Source organism: Agelaius phoeniceus, assembly GCF_051311805.1.
Source record: "Agelaius phoeniceus isolate bAgePho1 chromosome W unlocalized genomic scaffold, bAgePho1.hap1 SUPER_W_unloc_1, whole genome shotgun sequence".
Lineage (NCBI taxonomy): Eukaryota > Metazoa > Chordata > Aves > Passeriformes > Icteridae > Agelaius > Agelaius phoeniceus.
This window is the reverse complement of record NW_027509866.1, coordinates 9217751-9233630: the sequence shown is the minus strand read 5'-3', so window position 1 is coordinate 9233630 and position 15880 is coordinate 9217751. Positions and strand designations below refer to the sequence as shown.

Here is a 15880-nt window from a genome sequence, read left to right as displayed (position 1 = left end):
AGGAAGGAAAGTATGGACCCCCAGTGTTTGGAGAGCCTCACGAGGCCAAGGCCATTCAGACTTGTCAGGAATGGCAGATTTTGTCTGGGAGCAGTCTTTGGATTAAGGGAATTTTGGAGGTGGAAGCCCAATCTCAGCCATGGGCACCTGGAGAAGCAGGACAGTTCTTTTCCATAGGAAGGAGAGCACAGAGCCTTTCCCAGTGTTTTGGGGATAGCTGAGAGGTGAGCCTTGTAAAACCATTGCCAGCCAGACTTGTCCTGGAAATATTCCTGTGCGAACAATCCCTGGATAGAAGGAAATTTGGAGGTGAAATCCCAAGTCTGGCCATGAGTGCCTGTAGAAGAAGGAGAGTTCTTTTCCATAGGAAGGAAAGCACAGAGCCCCAGTGTTTCAGCAGCAGATGAGAAGAGACCCTCAACATGCCAAGGTCAGTTGGACCAGTCAGGTGGCCCCTGGGGGGCCAAATGAGCCAAACCTGTTCTGTGTTCCATTGGTTTTGTGGGACCCCATAGTGTCACAATGATGCCTTGGATCCATGAGGCCCCACAGTGCCCTAATGGTGACTTGTTTCCATGGGGTCCCACAGTATCACAATGGCTCCTAGGTTCCAGAAGGCCCTGCAGTGTCACAATGGTCCCAACAATTCCATGGGGCCTTGCAGTGTCACAATGGTCTCAGTAGTTCCACAGGCCCCACAGTGTCACATGACTTCTCTACTCCATGAGCCCTGCAATGTCACAATGGACCTTTGGACCCTGGGGGTTTGTGGTGACCCAATGGTCTCCTTTGGTTCCACAGTGTCACAATCGACCACTGATGACATCAGGCCCTGCAATGTCACAATGGACCTTTGGTTCCATGCAGCCCTGCAGTGTCCCAAAGGCCTCTTGGTTTCAGGAGGTCCCACAGTATCACAATGGTCGTCTTGGTTCTGCGGGGACCCCCAGGGTCACAATGGTCTCCTTGGTTCCATGAGGCCCCACAGTGTCACCATGGTCCCTTGGTGTCAAAAGGCCCCACAGTGTCACAATGGTCCCTTGGTCTCACAGGGCCCCACAGTGTCACAATGCTCCCTTGGTTCCATGGGCCCTGTGCTGCTGCATTCCCCCCTCTCCTTCTCAGGCCGCCCTGCCAGCTGAGAAATGCTCCTTGGGGCTCGGCCTTGGCCAACAGCCCCTGGGCTCAGCTCCTCTGCAGCTCATCACAAACACTGTCTGCCCCAGGCACTGCTGCTGCCCAAACAGCTCCTGCTTTCTGGAGCAGCAGCCCTGGGAACTGCTTTTGTTCCCTCCGTGGCACAACATCCCTGTTCTCACCCTGCCAAAGAAAGCTGTTGGTGCCCAGTGCGGCCAGGATGAACCATTGCTGGGACTGAAGCCCCTCTCTTGGGGCCCTGCAAACAGCGCTCCAAAAGGAGCCCTTGGAGCTCTCCTGGGCCAGCGACTCCCTCTGAGTGGGGCCTCTCCCAGCCGGGAACTCTCCCATTTGCTGCACTCGGGGATCCCCAACAACGACGGAGCCTGGGCCGATCCCCCCACTCCTCCAGGCTCAACCCTTCACCCGCTGGGGAGATGCCAAAGGATCCACAGGGAGCATTTCCTGCCCTGAGGGGAATTTCTCGCAGGTGCCTTGCACTGACTCTTTGTGTCTGTGTGCACACAGGAGTGCCTGTGCTGGGGAAATGTGGCAGAAATGCTGCTCTCTGAGGGGTTTGAGTGCCCTGGATAGCTGAGTCAGTCAGGCCTGAAGGTAAGGTTAAATCATAAGGTCTAAGTGATGTTAAATGCTGATAGGAGTTTTTCTTTTGCTAAGTTTTATGTTTAATATAAGTTATAAGCTGAGTTAAATATTTTTAAGTGTTATTCCTCTTTTAAATTGCTAAGTCATAGGTTATAAGTTAGGTTAAATACTGTTAAGCTCTGTTCTTTTGTTAAATTGTGAAGTTGAAGGTAGCAGTTAAGTCCTGTTAAGTTTGAGCTGTGTTAAGCTCTTAGACCATATTCCTTTTATCCTTGCCCTCACTGTAGTTGTGTCACACACAAACCCACAGGGATAGTTCTTGGCTCATTTCAGGTTTTATTGTCTGGATTCTGTTTGGTTTTGTTGTTGCTTTATTTCCTTGCTGGGCCTGAAGTGTCCAGTCAGGAGCAGAGTGACTCTTGCCAAGGAACTTTGTGCTGCTGTCCCTTAATATTCAATCTGGTTTTTGCTGTTCCCTTGCTGGGGATTTTTTCAGCGCTCTCAAGGCCTCGTTGGTACCAGGGTGAAGGAGCCCTGGCCCAGGCTCTGGCCCTGGGGGACACGGGGACGCTGCCGGGGGGTCCCTGTCCCCCTGTGCCACCCCCAGGGCCCCGGCCCCCCGTCCCCGTGTCAGGCTCTGGGGTCGATCTCGTGGAACATCCTCTGGGGGAGGCTGCGGCGCCGGGGGCGGGGGGACCCTGGGGGACAGGGGACCCTGCTGTGCACGAGCAGGGTTGGACTGCTCTGGGGGGAACTGTGAGGGGGGCCGGGGCAGAGTGACCTCCCCAGGGACCTCACACAGCCCCTAGGATGACACACAGTCCTCTTGTGATGTCACACAGCCTCCTGTGATGACACACAGTCCTCTTGTGATGTCACAGGCCACATTATGATGTCACAGTCAATATTGTGATGTCACACTGCTATTTTATGATATCACAGCCTGGTCTGTGATATCACAGAGCAGCCCACTATGATGGCAGAGTCTGCTCTGTGACCTCACCACCCACTCTGTGATGTCACAGCCCACTCTGTGCTGTCACACAGCCCCTTGCTGACATCACAGTTGCTCTGTGCCTCCATGACACAGCCACAGAGGAGCTGCTGTGACACAGCCCCCTCTGGGACATGCCACAGCCCCTGCCAGTGCTGAGCCCCTGGGAGCTCTGTCTGTGCCCTGCTGGTGTCCCTGAGGGGCCCTGGCAATGCCCCAGCCCTGCTGGGCTGTGCACAGGAGCTGCTCCTGGCCAGAGCTGTCTCTCTGCAGCTCTGCTGCCCTTGCCAGGAGCTGCCTCTGGGCCAGGAGCCCGGCCCAGCTCAGCAGCGCAGACACAGCACAAGGACTGTAATGACCCTCTGGGGCTTTGGTGCTCTTTGTGTCTGCCATGGCCAAAGTGCTGCCCAAGTTGGCTCTGGCAGGGCTGTCTTGCAGCTGCTGCCCATCCCTGTGCCCTGCGCAGCCCAGGCTGTCCTACGGTGTCCCTGCCCTGCGCCTCTGTCCCTGCAGGCTGTGGGCATCCCCCGGCTGCCCCACTTGACTGGGCCCTTCCTTTGCTCACAGCTCTGCCTCCTGCCTGCCCCTGCCTGCCCACACAAAGCCTGGGGCTGCTCCCGGGTCCTGCGGGGGGACGTGCTGCACCACAGCCCTGCCCTGGCAGGGAAATTCCTTTCTCCTGGTGTCCACTCTGGGCCTCCCCAGCTGCCATTTGTGCTATTGTTTTCTTCTCATGCTTATATCCTCTAGGAAGAAAAGCTCCAGCCTCTCTGAAACCACCCTTCCATCCCTCCCAGGCTATTCCTGTTCTGTCCTCAGTCTCCACCCCACTGACTCCAGAGCCCGCAGACTGTCCCTGCTGGTTTTGTGATGAGGCCTCCAAACCCCATCTTGGGAGATTTTTGGGTCGTCTCCAAGGTCTGTGAAAATGGAAAAATAGTGGTCAAAGGTATTTTCTCCTAAATCTTGCAGTGACAACACAAGGGTCAATATCTCTAAACTGAATGAGGGTGGATGTACATTTGTTAGAAAGAGGAAAAATTTTAGAATTATAAGAGTGGCAAAAAACTGCAAGAGTTACTCCAGAGAAGTGGATGCCCCATCTCAGGAACTGACCAAGATCAGGAGCTTTGTGCAACCTGACCCAGTGAAACCCCCTGCCTGTCACCCCAGTGACAGAATTCCTGCAGTGTGGGTTCTCTGCTGTGCTGGGTGCCCTCACAATGCTTCTGGCCAGAATGTCTGCTGAGGGCAGCCAGGCTGCTGCAGGGGCAGTGCCCTGACAGCCATCACCATGGCAGCCCTGTCCCCTGGGCCTGGCTCTGCCCTTTCCTCTGCCCCTGCCTTGCCTCTGCTGGCATGAAGAGTTTTGTCATTGATATCTTGTCCCCGAGGTGCTGGGGCAAATGGCTTCCCAGTCAGGCTCCTGGAGCAGCAGTGGCTTTTCAGAGGCCAGCCAGGAATGAGCCCTGAGGCAGCAGCTCTGCAGTGGTGGCCACCAGGCCGGGCTGCCAAGGGAGGCTTCTGGCCATGGCCTGCAAGCAGCTGCTGCTGCCAAGGTGCCTTTGGTGCCTCAGGCTCTCCCTGGCACAGCTCCCAGCACGGCACTCTGCCCTTGTGCCTGAGGCCTTCCCTGTGCTGAGGCTGGCCTGGGGCTTTTCCTGCAGCGGGACCTGCCCTGCTGATGGCACAGGAAAGGCAGTTCCTGCTGGAGCAGGAGGCTCTGCCTGCAATGGCCTCCAACAACTCCAGCAAGGCCCTGTTTGCAAAGCCCCCAGTGGGAAATGAAGGAGGGGAGGGGTCACGCTGCTTTTGGGGTGAATATTGCAGAAACAAGTCTGACTCCTCCATCCCAAAGTTCAACATCCTCAGAGGGAGCTGAAGCTGTGACAGTGCTGGAAAATCCCCAGAGTAAGGAACAACCAAGTGACACCACTGAGAGCTTCTGCAGAGCTGCTGAGCTGGCCCAGCCTGGGCACATCTGACTGACAGGGCAGCACCTCAGACTAGAAAAGCCCCATCCCAAATTTTAATGGCAGCATCCCCTGACATTTCCCTTCCTGGGGGGTGTGGAGATTCCTCCCGTCGGGACACCCTTCAAGGTCACTGCTCCAGGCTGAGCCAAAGGGATTTGCCCGTGGTCATTGGTCTGTGGGAGTGACATCAATCTCTCCTTAAAAACAGCTTCTTTTCCTTTAATAAAATTGCTTTGAAATCTCTTCTGAGTGCTTTCTATAAATTAATATAATATAATATAATATAATATAATATAATATAATATAATATAATATGTTACAGCTCTTATTCCTTGGACTAAATATTTCTGATTAAGATAATTCTGTCTAATTTTTACCATAATAGATAATAGAATTTTTTTATAAATCTATGTGCTTTGTCATCCTTAATCCTGTGGGACAAATGCTAAAGGTTAAATTTCACCTTGATAATTCTTTACCCATGAACTCTGTAAAAGTCTGAGGCTGGGATTGGAGCCAACTGCTCCAAGGCTCCTCTCACAGAAGGAGATTACAAAGCCTGGAGGTCCTTGGGGGTATTTTTCTGTGAATATGAGAGTCTGGTCAGAGACAGAGAAAGCAAGAGAGTTTTCCCATTAATTAGATTGGGAACCATTAGGAAGCTGGAGAGAAAGAATTGTAAATTATCGACAAGTGGTGTCTGTAATAGGTTGTTTTTTCCATAAAGTTGTTTAGTGAAGGGGGTTGTCTTTGTCAGCCAATCATGTGCAATGTGTTGATTAAATGACCAAAGAGATCCACCAGTAGAAAATCAAGGTCAAAAGGAAGAGGATTGAACAAATGGGTGGCTTTTAGCCCTTAGCCTTCTGATCTGAGTCTGTGTCATCTCTGACTCAATGGTGACATTTGGGGATCTGTGGGGCCTATTGGGGCTCCTTTCTGCACCTCGTGACCCAACAGGAGCTTCTCTAATAAACTTTTCCGGAAGCTCCCACTGTGCTCATGACAGGAGCCCCTGTGAGTGTCTGGGACATCCCGGCTCTTTGGCAGCCTGGGCACTCCTGGGATGTCACCGTGGAGCCGCCGTGAGTGCCTGTGACAGATCAGTGCACTTGCAGCCCAGGGTGCCCTGGGATGTCACCATGGAATGGCTGTGACTGCCTCTGACCACAGGGCTCTTTACCATCCCCAGAAAGCCCTGGGAGGTCTCCATGGAGCCCCTGTCCATGCCTGTGGCATTCCAGCTCTGGAACAGCCTGGAGACTCTTGGAAAGATCCCATGGAACCCCTGTGAGGGCCTGTGACAAATCTGATCCTTAGCAGGCAACCATCACCAGCCCCCTGTTCTATAGTCAGTTTCCATGGAAACCATTACCAGCCCCCTGTTGCTGTGTTCAGTCCCTTGGCAACTCCATGGAGACCCCATGCCAGGGGTGGTTGCCATGAAAACCAGGGCTGGCACCAGCTGGGATGCTCGGTTTCCATGGGCTGGGCTTCAGGAATGGGATTCCCCAATTTCCTGCTCCCGCTAAAACCGCGCTGCCCTCGCTGCCCTCCCGCCTCCCATGGAAAGCACAAAAGGCAAAGATCCCGGGCTGGGATAAGAACAATTTATTGGGAACAGCAACGAGATAAGGAAAAATTTGAACAGAAACAATATTGATAACAGAAGGCATAAATAAAACTGTTTACAGGGAAAACTACAAGACAACTCACAGGGTCTGCCTGGCTACAATATTTCTTGCCTGGAAAGGACACCCTTCTCCTCAGGGAGAGAAAGAGAGTCCCTTTCCTGTCCCTGGCAATGATCTGAGGTGGGACTGAATGTAATGACAGGGCCATGGCCAGACCCTCATGTTCTCCAATCCCACATAAGGTCATTGGCAAAGGGCAGGAAAAGGTACAGGTGTCTTCCCAGCATGGATCACAGGGAACATGGATCACCAGGGCTCTTTCCAATCTGGCTTCTCCCATGGGGGATGAAGCTGGAGTGGTGCATGAAGCTGTTCCTGCAATCGAGGCACTTGCAGGGCTTCATTTACTGGTGGCTCCGTTGGTGTCTTGTCAAATGAGAGCTTCTGGTGAAGCTCTTCCCACACTGGGGACACTCGTAGGGCCTCTGCCTCTCCCCAGTGTGGATGCGCTGGTGCCTGATGAGGGTGGAATTGTGCTTGAAGCTCTTCCCGCAGTCAGAGCAGTAGAAGGGCCTCTCATCCGCGTGAATCCGCTCATGCAGGTGGAGATTTGAGCTGGTCCGAAACCTCTTCCCACACGTGGGGCACTCGTAGGGTCTCTCCCCAGTGTGGATGAGCTGGTGCCTGATGAGGTGGGACTTGCGCTTGAAGCCCTTCCCGCAATCAGGGCAGTGGAAGGGCCTTTCTTCTGTGTGAATCTGCCAGTGCCTGGCGAGATCAGGGCTGGTGTGAAACCTCTTCTGGCACTCAGGACACTCGTAGGGCCTCTCCCCAGTGTGGATGCACTGGTGGGTCAAAAGGGTGGAGCTGCAGCTGAAGCCCTTCCCACACTCCCCACACTCATAGGGCCATTCCCCAGTGTGGATCATCTGGTGGCTGATCAGGGTGCTGCTCTGCCTGAAGCTCTTCCCACACTCCAAGCACTTGTGGGGCTTTTTCCCATCATGAAGCTGCTCATGGGCCACCAGCTCTGAGCTCTGGCTGAAGCTCTGTCCACCTTCCTGGCTCAGGGTGGGTCTTTCCTCCTCAGAGCACCCTGGGCTGGGTTTGGAGCCCCTTCTCCTGTGGGATCTCTGGGACTTGTCCTCCACGTTGGAATTCTGCACTGTGGAGCCACTAAAAATGGCCTCTTCCACGAGGTTCTGCCACAGGGATTTGCCCTCCCTGGTCTCCATCCTCAGCTCCTTCCCTGGGGGAGGAAGGCCAAGGAGAGGATGGGATTTGCCTCCGTGCCAGAGGGAAGGGGAAGGAGATCCCCCCAGTGCATCCCCAGCAGGACGGGGTTGGCAGCAGGGTTGTCCTGCAGCCGGGGGCTGTGCTGGGCTGGGAGATGGAGCAGGAGAGAGGGGGAAAGGGGCACTGACTTCCTCCTCACCTGCCTGGGGCTCCTGGGGCACCGTCTTCTTCCTCGCAGCCTCCTCCTCCATCTGGCCAAGTTTAAGGGATGGAAAATCCTGTTTTGAGAAGAAAACAAGGGATAAGTACATTGAATTTTGTACTTGTTTGAAGGCAAACCTGGGGAGGGTCTAAACCAGGATTACAATTTAATAAGAAAATGAAGATCGAGGCAATGATGCAGAAACACTGCCTTAAACTGACAGAGTCTGGATATAACCTGACACCCTGCTGGTCAGGCTGGTGGCTGCAGTCCCATTAAATGGTGGCTGCAGTCCTGTTGGAGTGATGAACGTGATTCTGTCCAAGCAGTGATCCTGTAGAAGGGTCTGGTCTTCCTCTGAAGGTCCCGGGGTGGTTCTGGAGCTCTTGTCCTCTGGGAATCCAGTAGGCAAGCTGCTCCTGGTGTTGCAAGGCTCAGCTTATATGCAGGTAGGAATGCTTGGATCCTCCCCCTGGGCGGAGCATGCCACAATGGGATGATAGAATTTTATCAGTCCTGCAGTGACACTCAATGGCCCATTGCCAGAAGATATCTCCCCTGGAGGGCGTTATCAGGGCTGAGTCATGGAAGAGATCAAGAACACTGCCCCACCTGTTTATAGCAGTTGATGAAGATGGGGATTGAAAACATGCATTTGGTTCCATCTTACACTGCAACCTGAAACAGTGGGGGAATCCCTGCTCAGGGGGTGAACACCACCCCCCTTACCCAAACTGGCTCAGGTGTAAAACCCCCACCCTGGGAAGGCCACACACACACAGGGGACAATGTCACACTTGCCCTGCTCCAGGGCAAATGTCATCTCTCTAATATTTTCTTAACCAGATTGCAAAATTATTTTGGCACAGTGAGTTCAGGGCACTGTTCTTTGACCCCAGTTGCCTTTGACAACAGCATGGTTCCTTCCTCTGAGGAGGTTGTGGGTCTCTCTGGAGGAACTCTTGGAAACTTGGATGCAGCTTTGTCTGAGCGACCTATGGGAGAACTGATGAGGAAAATGGCTGTTGTGGGACTGGAGTGTAAAGAAAATACTTTGTTGTCCCTACTTGAAAAGTTTGTTAAAATCACTGGAGGAAATGGAGCAAATAATACCAGCAAGACTGACAAGGTTCATTCACCACATGGTGAGGAACACAAGGCTGCTAAAAGTCCCACAAGAAGCCCAGCTCAAGTAGCTAAATTCCCAAATAACTACTGAATTCCCAGGCTTGGGTTTTTTCCAAATGTGAGAATCATTATTCTCTTCATCCCTGTCACCTTTGTGACAGCTACACAGAGCTTTCCCTTCCTTTTAATAATATCTGTATTGGGCCAAATTTGCACTTTTCTTTAATTGTAACCTGCCAGCAGCTGAGCTGGAGCTGTGCAGGAACCAAGGAAACTTGGAATTGCCCCAGAATTGCTTCTATTGTCAGCCGGTGCTGCGGCGGCCGTGGGGCAGAGGGGTGGGAAAGGGGGCTCCGGGGTGGCAGTGGAGGAAATGCTGGGCCCGGGGGCTGAGCACAGGGCTGAGCACGCAGAGATGGTTTTGTTCTTGCTGAGCTCGCACTGAGCCAAGGCCTGTCCTGCCCCTCATTCGGCCACGCTGGGGAGGGGCTGAGGGTGTGGGGGAGCTTGGGAGGGGACACAGCCAGGACAGGAGATCCCAGCTGACCCCAGGGATAGCCCAGACCATAGGACATCATGATCAGTGCATGAAGTGTGGGGAACAAGGAGGAAGGGGGCACATTTGCAGTGAGGGTTTTGTCTCCCCAGGTAACACTTAGGCAGGATTGGGCCCTGTTTCGCCAGTGGGCAGGGCCCGCACCAAAGACACAGACACCAACTTAACTTAAGGAACAGTGTAATTTAGATAATGCAAATTTGCAAAAAATTACAAAAATATTAGGTAGGCAAAGCAAATAATCATTAGTAAATAATTCCAAAAGAGAAGATGTTGAAATGAGTATCACACAACTGTCCATTTCTGGCTGCAGGCTCTGGAGATTCTATCTCTGCCTTCAATCAGGGCTGCATTCCCTAAAGAATCCTGGTACCAAATCCTGCTTTCCAAGGCTGGAACAGTGTCTCAGGTTTAGCTGGGTGTGTATTCAATTACCCTCTGTTAAAGCTGGGGCAATTATCATCAGTTAATTGAGCAGTTTACTTTATCTCTTCCACATGAATTCTCCCTCCAGGGAGATATCTTCTGTTAATGGGCCATTGAGTGTCACTGATAAAAATTCCATCATCCCATTGTGAGAAGCTCTGCCCAGAGGGAGGAGCCAAGCATTCCTAGCGGGATATAATCTGAGAATGTGAACAACTGAGTCAGCCTTCTCCCACAAGATTCCCAGAAGAGCAGCTTTCAGCTCCACTGGATCCCAGAGGAAGACCAGGCCGATCGACGCCACAACTGGACCTTCCGAGGAAAACTCCACCCTTCTACAGGATCACTGCTCCAACAGAACCACACCTGTCCCTGCAGGAGCACTGCAGCCACCATTTAACAGGAGTGCTACCAACACTCTGACCCACAGGGTGTCAGGTCGTATTCTTACTCCGTAAGTAGTTTTTAGTACTACTCCATTTGTATTTTTAATTTTCCCTCTGAAGAACTGTTATTCCTATTCCCATAGACTTTGCTTGACAGCCCCTTGTTTTGAAAATTATAATTCCAAGGGAAGGGATTAACATTTTCCATTTCAAGGGAGTCTCCTGCCTTCCTTAGCAGACACCTGTCTTTTCAAACTGACACAATGCCCTGGGACAGCCAGGCAGGTGAGGAGGAAGTCAGTGCCCCTTTCCCCCTCTCTCCTGCTCCATCTCTCAGCCCAGCACAGCCCCCGGCTGCAGGACAACCCTGCTGCCAACCCCGTCCTGCTGGGGATGCACTGGGGGGATCTCCTTCCCCTTCCCTCTGGCACGGAGGCAAATCCCATCCTCCCCTTGGCCTTCCTCCCCCAGGGAAGAAGCTGAGCATTGAGACCAGGGAGGAAAAATCCCCAGGGCAGGACCTCATGGAAGAGGCCATTTTGCGTGACTCCAGGGCACAGGAATCCAATGGGGAGGAAAATCCCCAGAGATTCCACAAGAGGAGGGGCTCCAAACCCAGCCCAGGGTGCTCTGAGGAGGAAAGACCCACCCTGAGCCAGGAAGGTGGACAGAGCTTCAGCCAGAGCTCAGAGCTGGTGGCCCATGAGCAGCTTCACAATGGGGAGAAGCCCCACAAGTGCTTGGAGTGTGGGAAGAGCTTCAGGCAGAGCAGCACCCTGATCAGCCACCAGATGATCCACACTGGGGAATGGCCCTACGAGTGTGGGGAGTGTGGGAAGGGCTTCAGCTGCAGCTCCACCCTTTTGACCCACCAGTGCATCCACACTGGGGAGAGGCCCTACGAGTGTCCTCAGTGTCAGAAGAGGTTTCAGACCAGCTCCAGTCTCCTCCAGCACCAGCAGATTCACACTGATGAGAGGCCCTTCCACTGCCCTGACTGTGGGAAGGGCTTCAAGCGCAACTCCACCCTCATCACCCACCAGCGCATCCATGCTGGGGAGAGGGAGAGGCCCTATGAGTGTCCCCAGTGTCAGAAGAGGTTTTACACCAGCTCTGATCTCCTCCTGCATGAGCGGATTCACATGGATGAGAGGCCGTTCCGCTGCCCTGACTGTGGGATGGGCTTCAAGCGCAACTCCTACCTCATCAGGCACCAGCGGATCCACACCAGGGAGAAGCCGTACGAGTGTGGGGAATGTGGAATGAGCTTCAGCCAGAACTCTAACCTGATCTCCCACCACAAGACCCACACCAGGGAACGACCCCATGAATGTGGGGAATGTGGGAAGATCTTTAGGCAGAAGTCTCTCTTGATCTGCCACCAGAGGATCCACACTGGGAAAGGCCATACAACTGTGGGGAATGTGGAATGACCTTTAGTAGGAAGACCCAAATGATCATCCACCAAATGATCCACACAGGGGAGAGGCCCTACCAGTGCCCCGAGTGTGGGAAGAGGTTTCACACCAGCTCTCAGCTCCTCCAGTACCAGCGCATTCACACGGATGAGAGGCCCCTCCACTGCCCTGACTGCGGGATGGGCTTCAAGCACAACTCCACCCTCGTCACCCACCAGTGCATCCACACTGGGGAGAGGCCCTACGAGTGTCCCCAGTGTGGGAAGAGCTTCACCAGCAGCTCTCACTTGACTAGACACCAACGGAGGCACCAGTAAGAGAAGCCCTGCACATGCCCCAACTGAAGGAAGAGCTTCCTGCACTGCTCCAGCTAAATCCCCCATTGGAGACACCATGTTGGTCAGAGCCCTGGTGATCCATGTTCCCTGTGATCCATGCTGGGAAGACACCTGTCCCTTTTCCTGCCCCTGCCAATGACATGATGTGGGATTGGAGAACATGAGGGTCTGGCCATGGCCCTGTCATTACATTCACTCCCACCTCAGGTCATTGCCAGGGGCAGGAAAGGGACTCTCTCTCTCTCTCTCCCTGAGGAAAAGGGTGTCCTTTCCAGACAGGAGGAAATACATTGCCAGGAAGAACTAGTTGTTGATGTTGTAGTTTTCTCTGTAAATAGTTTTACTTCTCCCTTCTTTTATCAATATTGTTTCGGTTCCTTTTGCTCCTTATCTCCTTGCTGTTCCCAATAAATTGTTCTTATCCCAGCCCAGGATCTTTGCCTTTTGTGCTTTCCACAGGAGGCGGGAGGGCAGCGAGGGCAGCGCGGTTTTAGTCGGAGCAGGAAATTGGGGAATCCCATTCCTGAAGCCCAGCCCATGGAAAGCGAGCATCCCAGCTGGTGCCAGCCCTGGTGGCCATGGCAGCAGCCTTGGGAGCGGGTCCCTGGCTGGCGCTGTGGGAACCTCTTCCCTCTGGTGCCCAGGGACAGCAGAGGAGGGAGCGGCTGCAGCTGAGTCGGGGCAGGCTCGGGTTGGATGTCAGGAAAACGTTTTTCCCTGTAGCCTGCTCTGCGGCCACGGGAGCTGGACAAATGCCAGCCAGCTGCTCCCGGTGTGTGGCTGGAGGAGAACACAACATCTGCCACTCCTGGGTTCTCCTCCAAAACCCTCGGGTAGTGGTGCTGTCTGCGGCATGGGGGGCACAGGCGAGAGTGTGGCTACGAAGTGCCGAGATAAAGGAAGGAGAGAGTGCACACTTGTGTGGATGCCAAGGTGCTTTATTTCCCAGGCCTGACCAGTGATGGGTGTCAGAGGAGGACGGCTTAGGGAGGCACTGATAAAGGGAATGAGCGTGACAGGAGGAGACTCAAGGTGACCAATAAACGAAGACCAGGGGAGGAGCGTGGGACACAGCGGGACCAATAAGGATTACATAAGGGAGGGAAGAGCCTCTGGAGGCAAATCATACATTGAGGAAGGGATGATTGACACAGAAGGTTCTCGAAATAAAGAGGGGTGGTTGCAATGATAGACAGGGGAAGTGGGCAGCACCAGGAGGGAGGAAATAAACTTATAAGGGCATAAAGGGAAGGATCAAGGGATCAGTCACCTTGAGGGACAAGCCATTGGCGGGAAAACAAGGGGTAACCAACTTAGGGAGAAACCATTATGAGGGAAGTACATGGGGGGAACCGAGGGCCAAACCATATTTCTAACTTATAGAAGGGATAAACAACTTCACAACTGAACTCATATAAACATTTTAAAACACACGACAGCCACAGAGCAGTTAGATCAGTTTCTGGGGCCCAATATGTATACATGGGAGGAAATGCAATCATTAATGATTATGTTGTTCACACCAGAAGAAAGACACATGATCCGAGCGGCTGGGATACAAATATGGGAAAGGGAGCATGTGCAAGGACCTCCTGGGGATCTGAAAATGCCCATAGTGCGCCCCACCAGGGACCACAGCAGCACTGGGGGGAGGCAAGACATGGAGGAATATAGAACATTGATTATAAGAGGATCAAAGAAGCAGCTCCACTTAACCAAAATGCCCATGAGGCTTTCAATGAGCAGCAAAAGAGCAAAGAAACCCCCACAGAGTGTTTAGTAAGGTTGAGGAAAAATATAAGGCAGTATTCAGGGGTTGACCCTGACACGGTGGCTGGACAGATCTTACTAAAGATAAATTTTGTCACTCACATCTGGCCAGATATACAGAGAAAGTTAGAAAAGTTAGATGGTTGGCAAGAAAGGAGGTTCGAAGACCTTTTAAGGGAAGCACAGAAGGTGTATGTAAAAAGGGATGAAGTGAAGGCCAAGGCAAAATCAAATGGTAGCTGCCATTAGGGAAGGAAACCAGCATGCAAAGAACAACTCAGGTAAGGGAGGGAGATTCCAAGTGCGGGAGGATAGGTGGAGGGAGGATGCAGGCCCCTGGGCCTCGACACAAAAAGGAGAGTTTAGGAAACAAGGGAACCCAGGACCAGTTTGCTTTTCCTGTAAAGAGAGTGGGCATATAAGAAAGAATTGCCCCCAGAAGGAAAAGGATCCGAAGTCTATGAGACTGAGCAAAAAGGAGAAGTGGAAGACTAGAGGTGTCAGGGGCTCTACCTCCTGGGGACAGAATACCATCAGGAGCCCTTGATAACTTTAAAAATAGATCCCCAGGAGGAAGAATTTGAATTCTTAGTAGGCACAGGGGCTGAAAGAACTTGTGTTTGTAGAATCCCAAAGGGGTGCAGAAAGAGTCAAGATACTGTGCAAGTAGTAGGTGCTAAAGGGAAAGGGTTCAAAGCCTCATTTGTAAAGCAAATAAAGTTTGAGGGAACAAAGAAAATGGGAACCAGGGATGTTCTATTAGTTCCAGATGCAGGGTGAAATTTATTAGGACAGGATTTACAGGTGCAGTTTGACATTGGAGTGCTTCTTGAGTAAGGGTAAGTGATAGTTAAGCTTCTCCAATTAAGGGAAGAAGATGAGGAGAAAATTCATGAGATGGTGTGGGCAAAACCAAAAAACCAAGATAAATTGAACATGAAACCTATAGTAATAAAAATAGTTAATGAGAACCATCCAGTTTGGGTAGAACAATATCCACTTTCCCTGGAAGGGAGACAAGGATTCCAGCCGCTGATCCAGGACCTGCTTGAGGAAGGGACCTTAGAACCATGTATGTCCCCCCATAATACACCCATATTACCAGTAAAGAAGTCAGATGGGACTTACAGGCTTGTCCAAGATTTGAGAGAAGTGAACAAAAGAACAGTGAATCCTTACCCAGTAGTGCCTTATCCCTATACACTACTGAATAATATCCCCCCAGAACACCAGTGGTTTAGCATGATAGACCTAAAAGATGCTTTTTGGGTGTGCCCACTGGCAGAGCAAAGATGGATATATTTACCTTTGAATGAGAAGACCTCGATTCTGGGAGGAAGCAACAGCTTCAATGGACTGGGTTACCCCAAGGGTTTTCCGAATCCCCAAACCTCTTCAGTCATGCCCTAGGAGAAGTACTACAACTCTTCTCCATCAAACCTGAGATAAAGCTCATCCAATATGTAAATTATTTGCTTCTCTCAGGACAGGAAGAAAAAGAAGTTTGGGAATCCACCATAGTGTTGTTAAATTTTCTGGGGGACCAAGGACTTTGGATATTAAAAGAGAAACTTGATTTTGTAGAGAGGGAAGTAAAATACCAAGGACATGTGATTTGTCAAGGGAGCTGGCGGCTGAACCCTGAGAGAATTACAGGGATAGTCTCACTCCCACTGCCAAAAACTAAGAGGGAAGTCAGAAGGTTTTTAGGCCTGTTGGGATATTGTAGGCTATGGACTGAAGGATACATGCAGTCCATCCAGTTCTTGTATGAAAAGTTAGTGGAAGAGATTAGGTGGGAAAAAGACAATGAACAAAAGTTTGAAGCTTTAAAGCAAAAATCAGTCAGTGCACTGGCACAGAATCTTCCTGCATTAGACAAACCCTTCTGTCTGTTTGTGGATATAGAAAGAGGGGTAGCACATGGAGTGTTAGCCCAGGACTGGGGAGGATCCAGGAAACCAGTGGCCTATTTATCAAAACTGCCAGACCCTGTCAGCCGGAGGTGGCCAACCTGCATTCAGGCTGTGGCAGTGACTGCCCTACTCATAGCAGAAAGTAAAAAAATTACCC

The 15880-nt window shown here is 51.9% G+C and overlaps 1 protein-coding gene across 1 annotated transcript in view; it reads left to right on the top strand.

Annotated features, from left to right (window-relative positions):
* LOC143692498 (uncharacterized) overlaps window positions 1–15880 on the top strand; it is a 311453-nt gene that overhangs the window by 21587 nt on the left and 273986 nt on the right. Inside the window, exon 3 of the mRNA XM_077172732.1 lies at window positions 10945–11206. Coding sequence (XP_077028847.1) covers window positions 10945–11206 — 262 coding nt within the window. The remainder of the gene's footprint in view (window positions 1–10944; window positions 11207–15880) is intronic.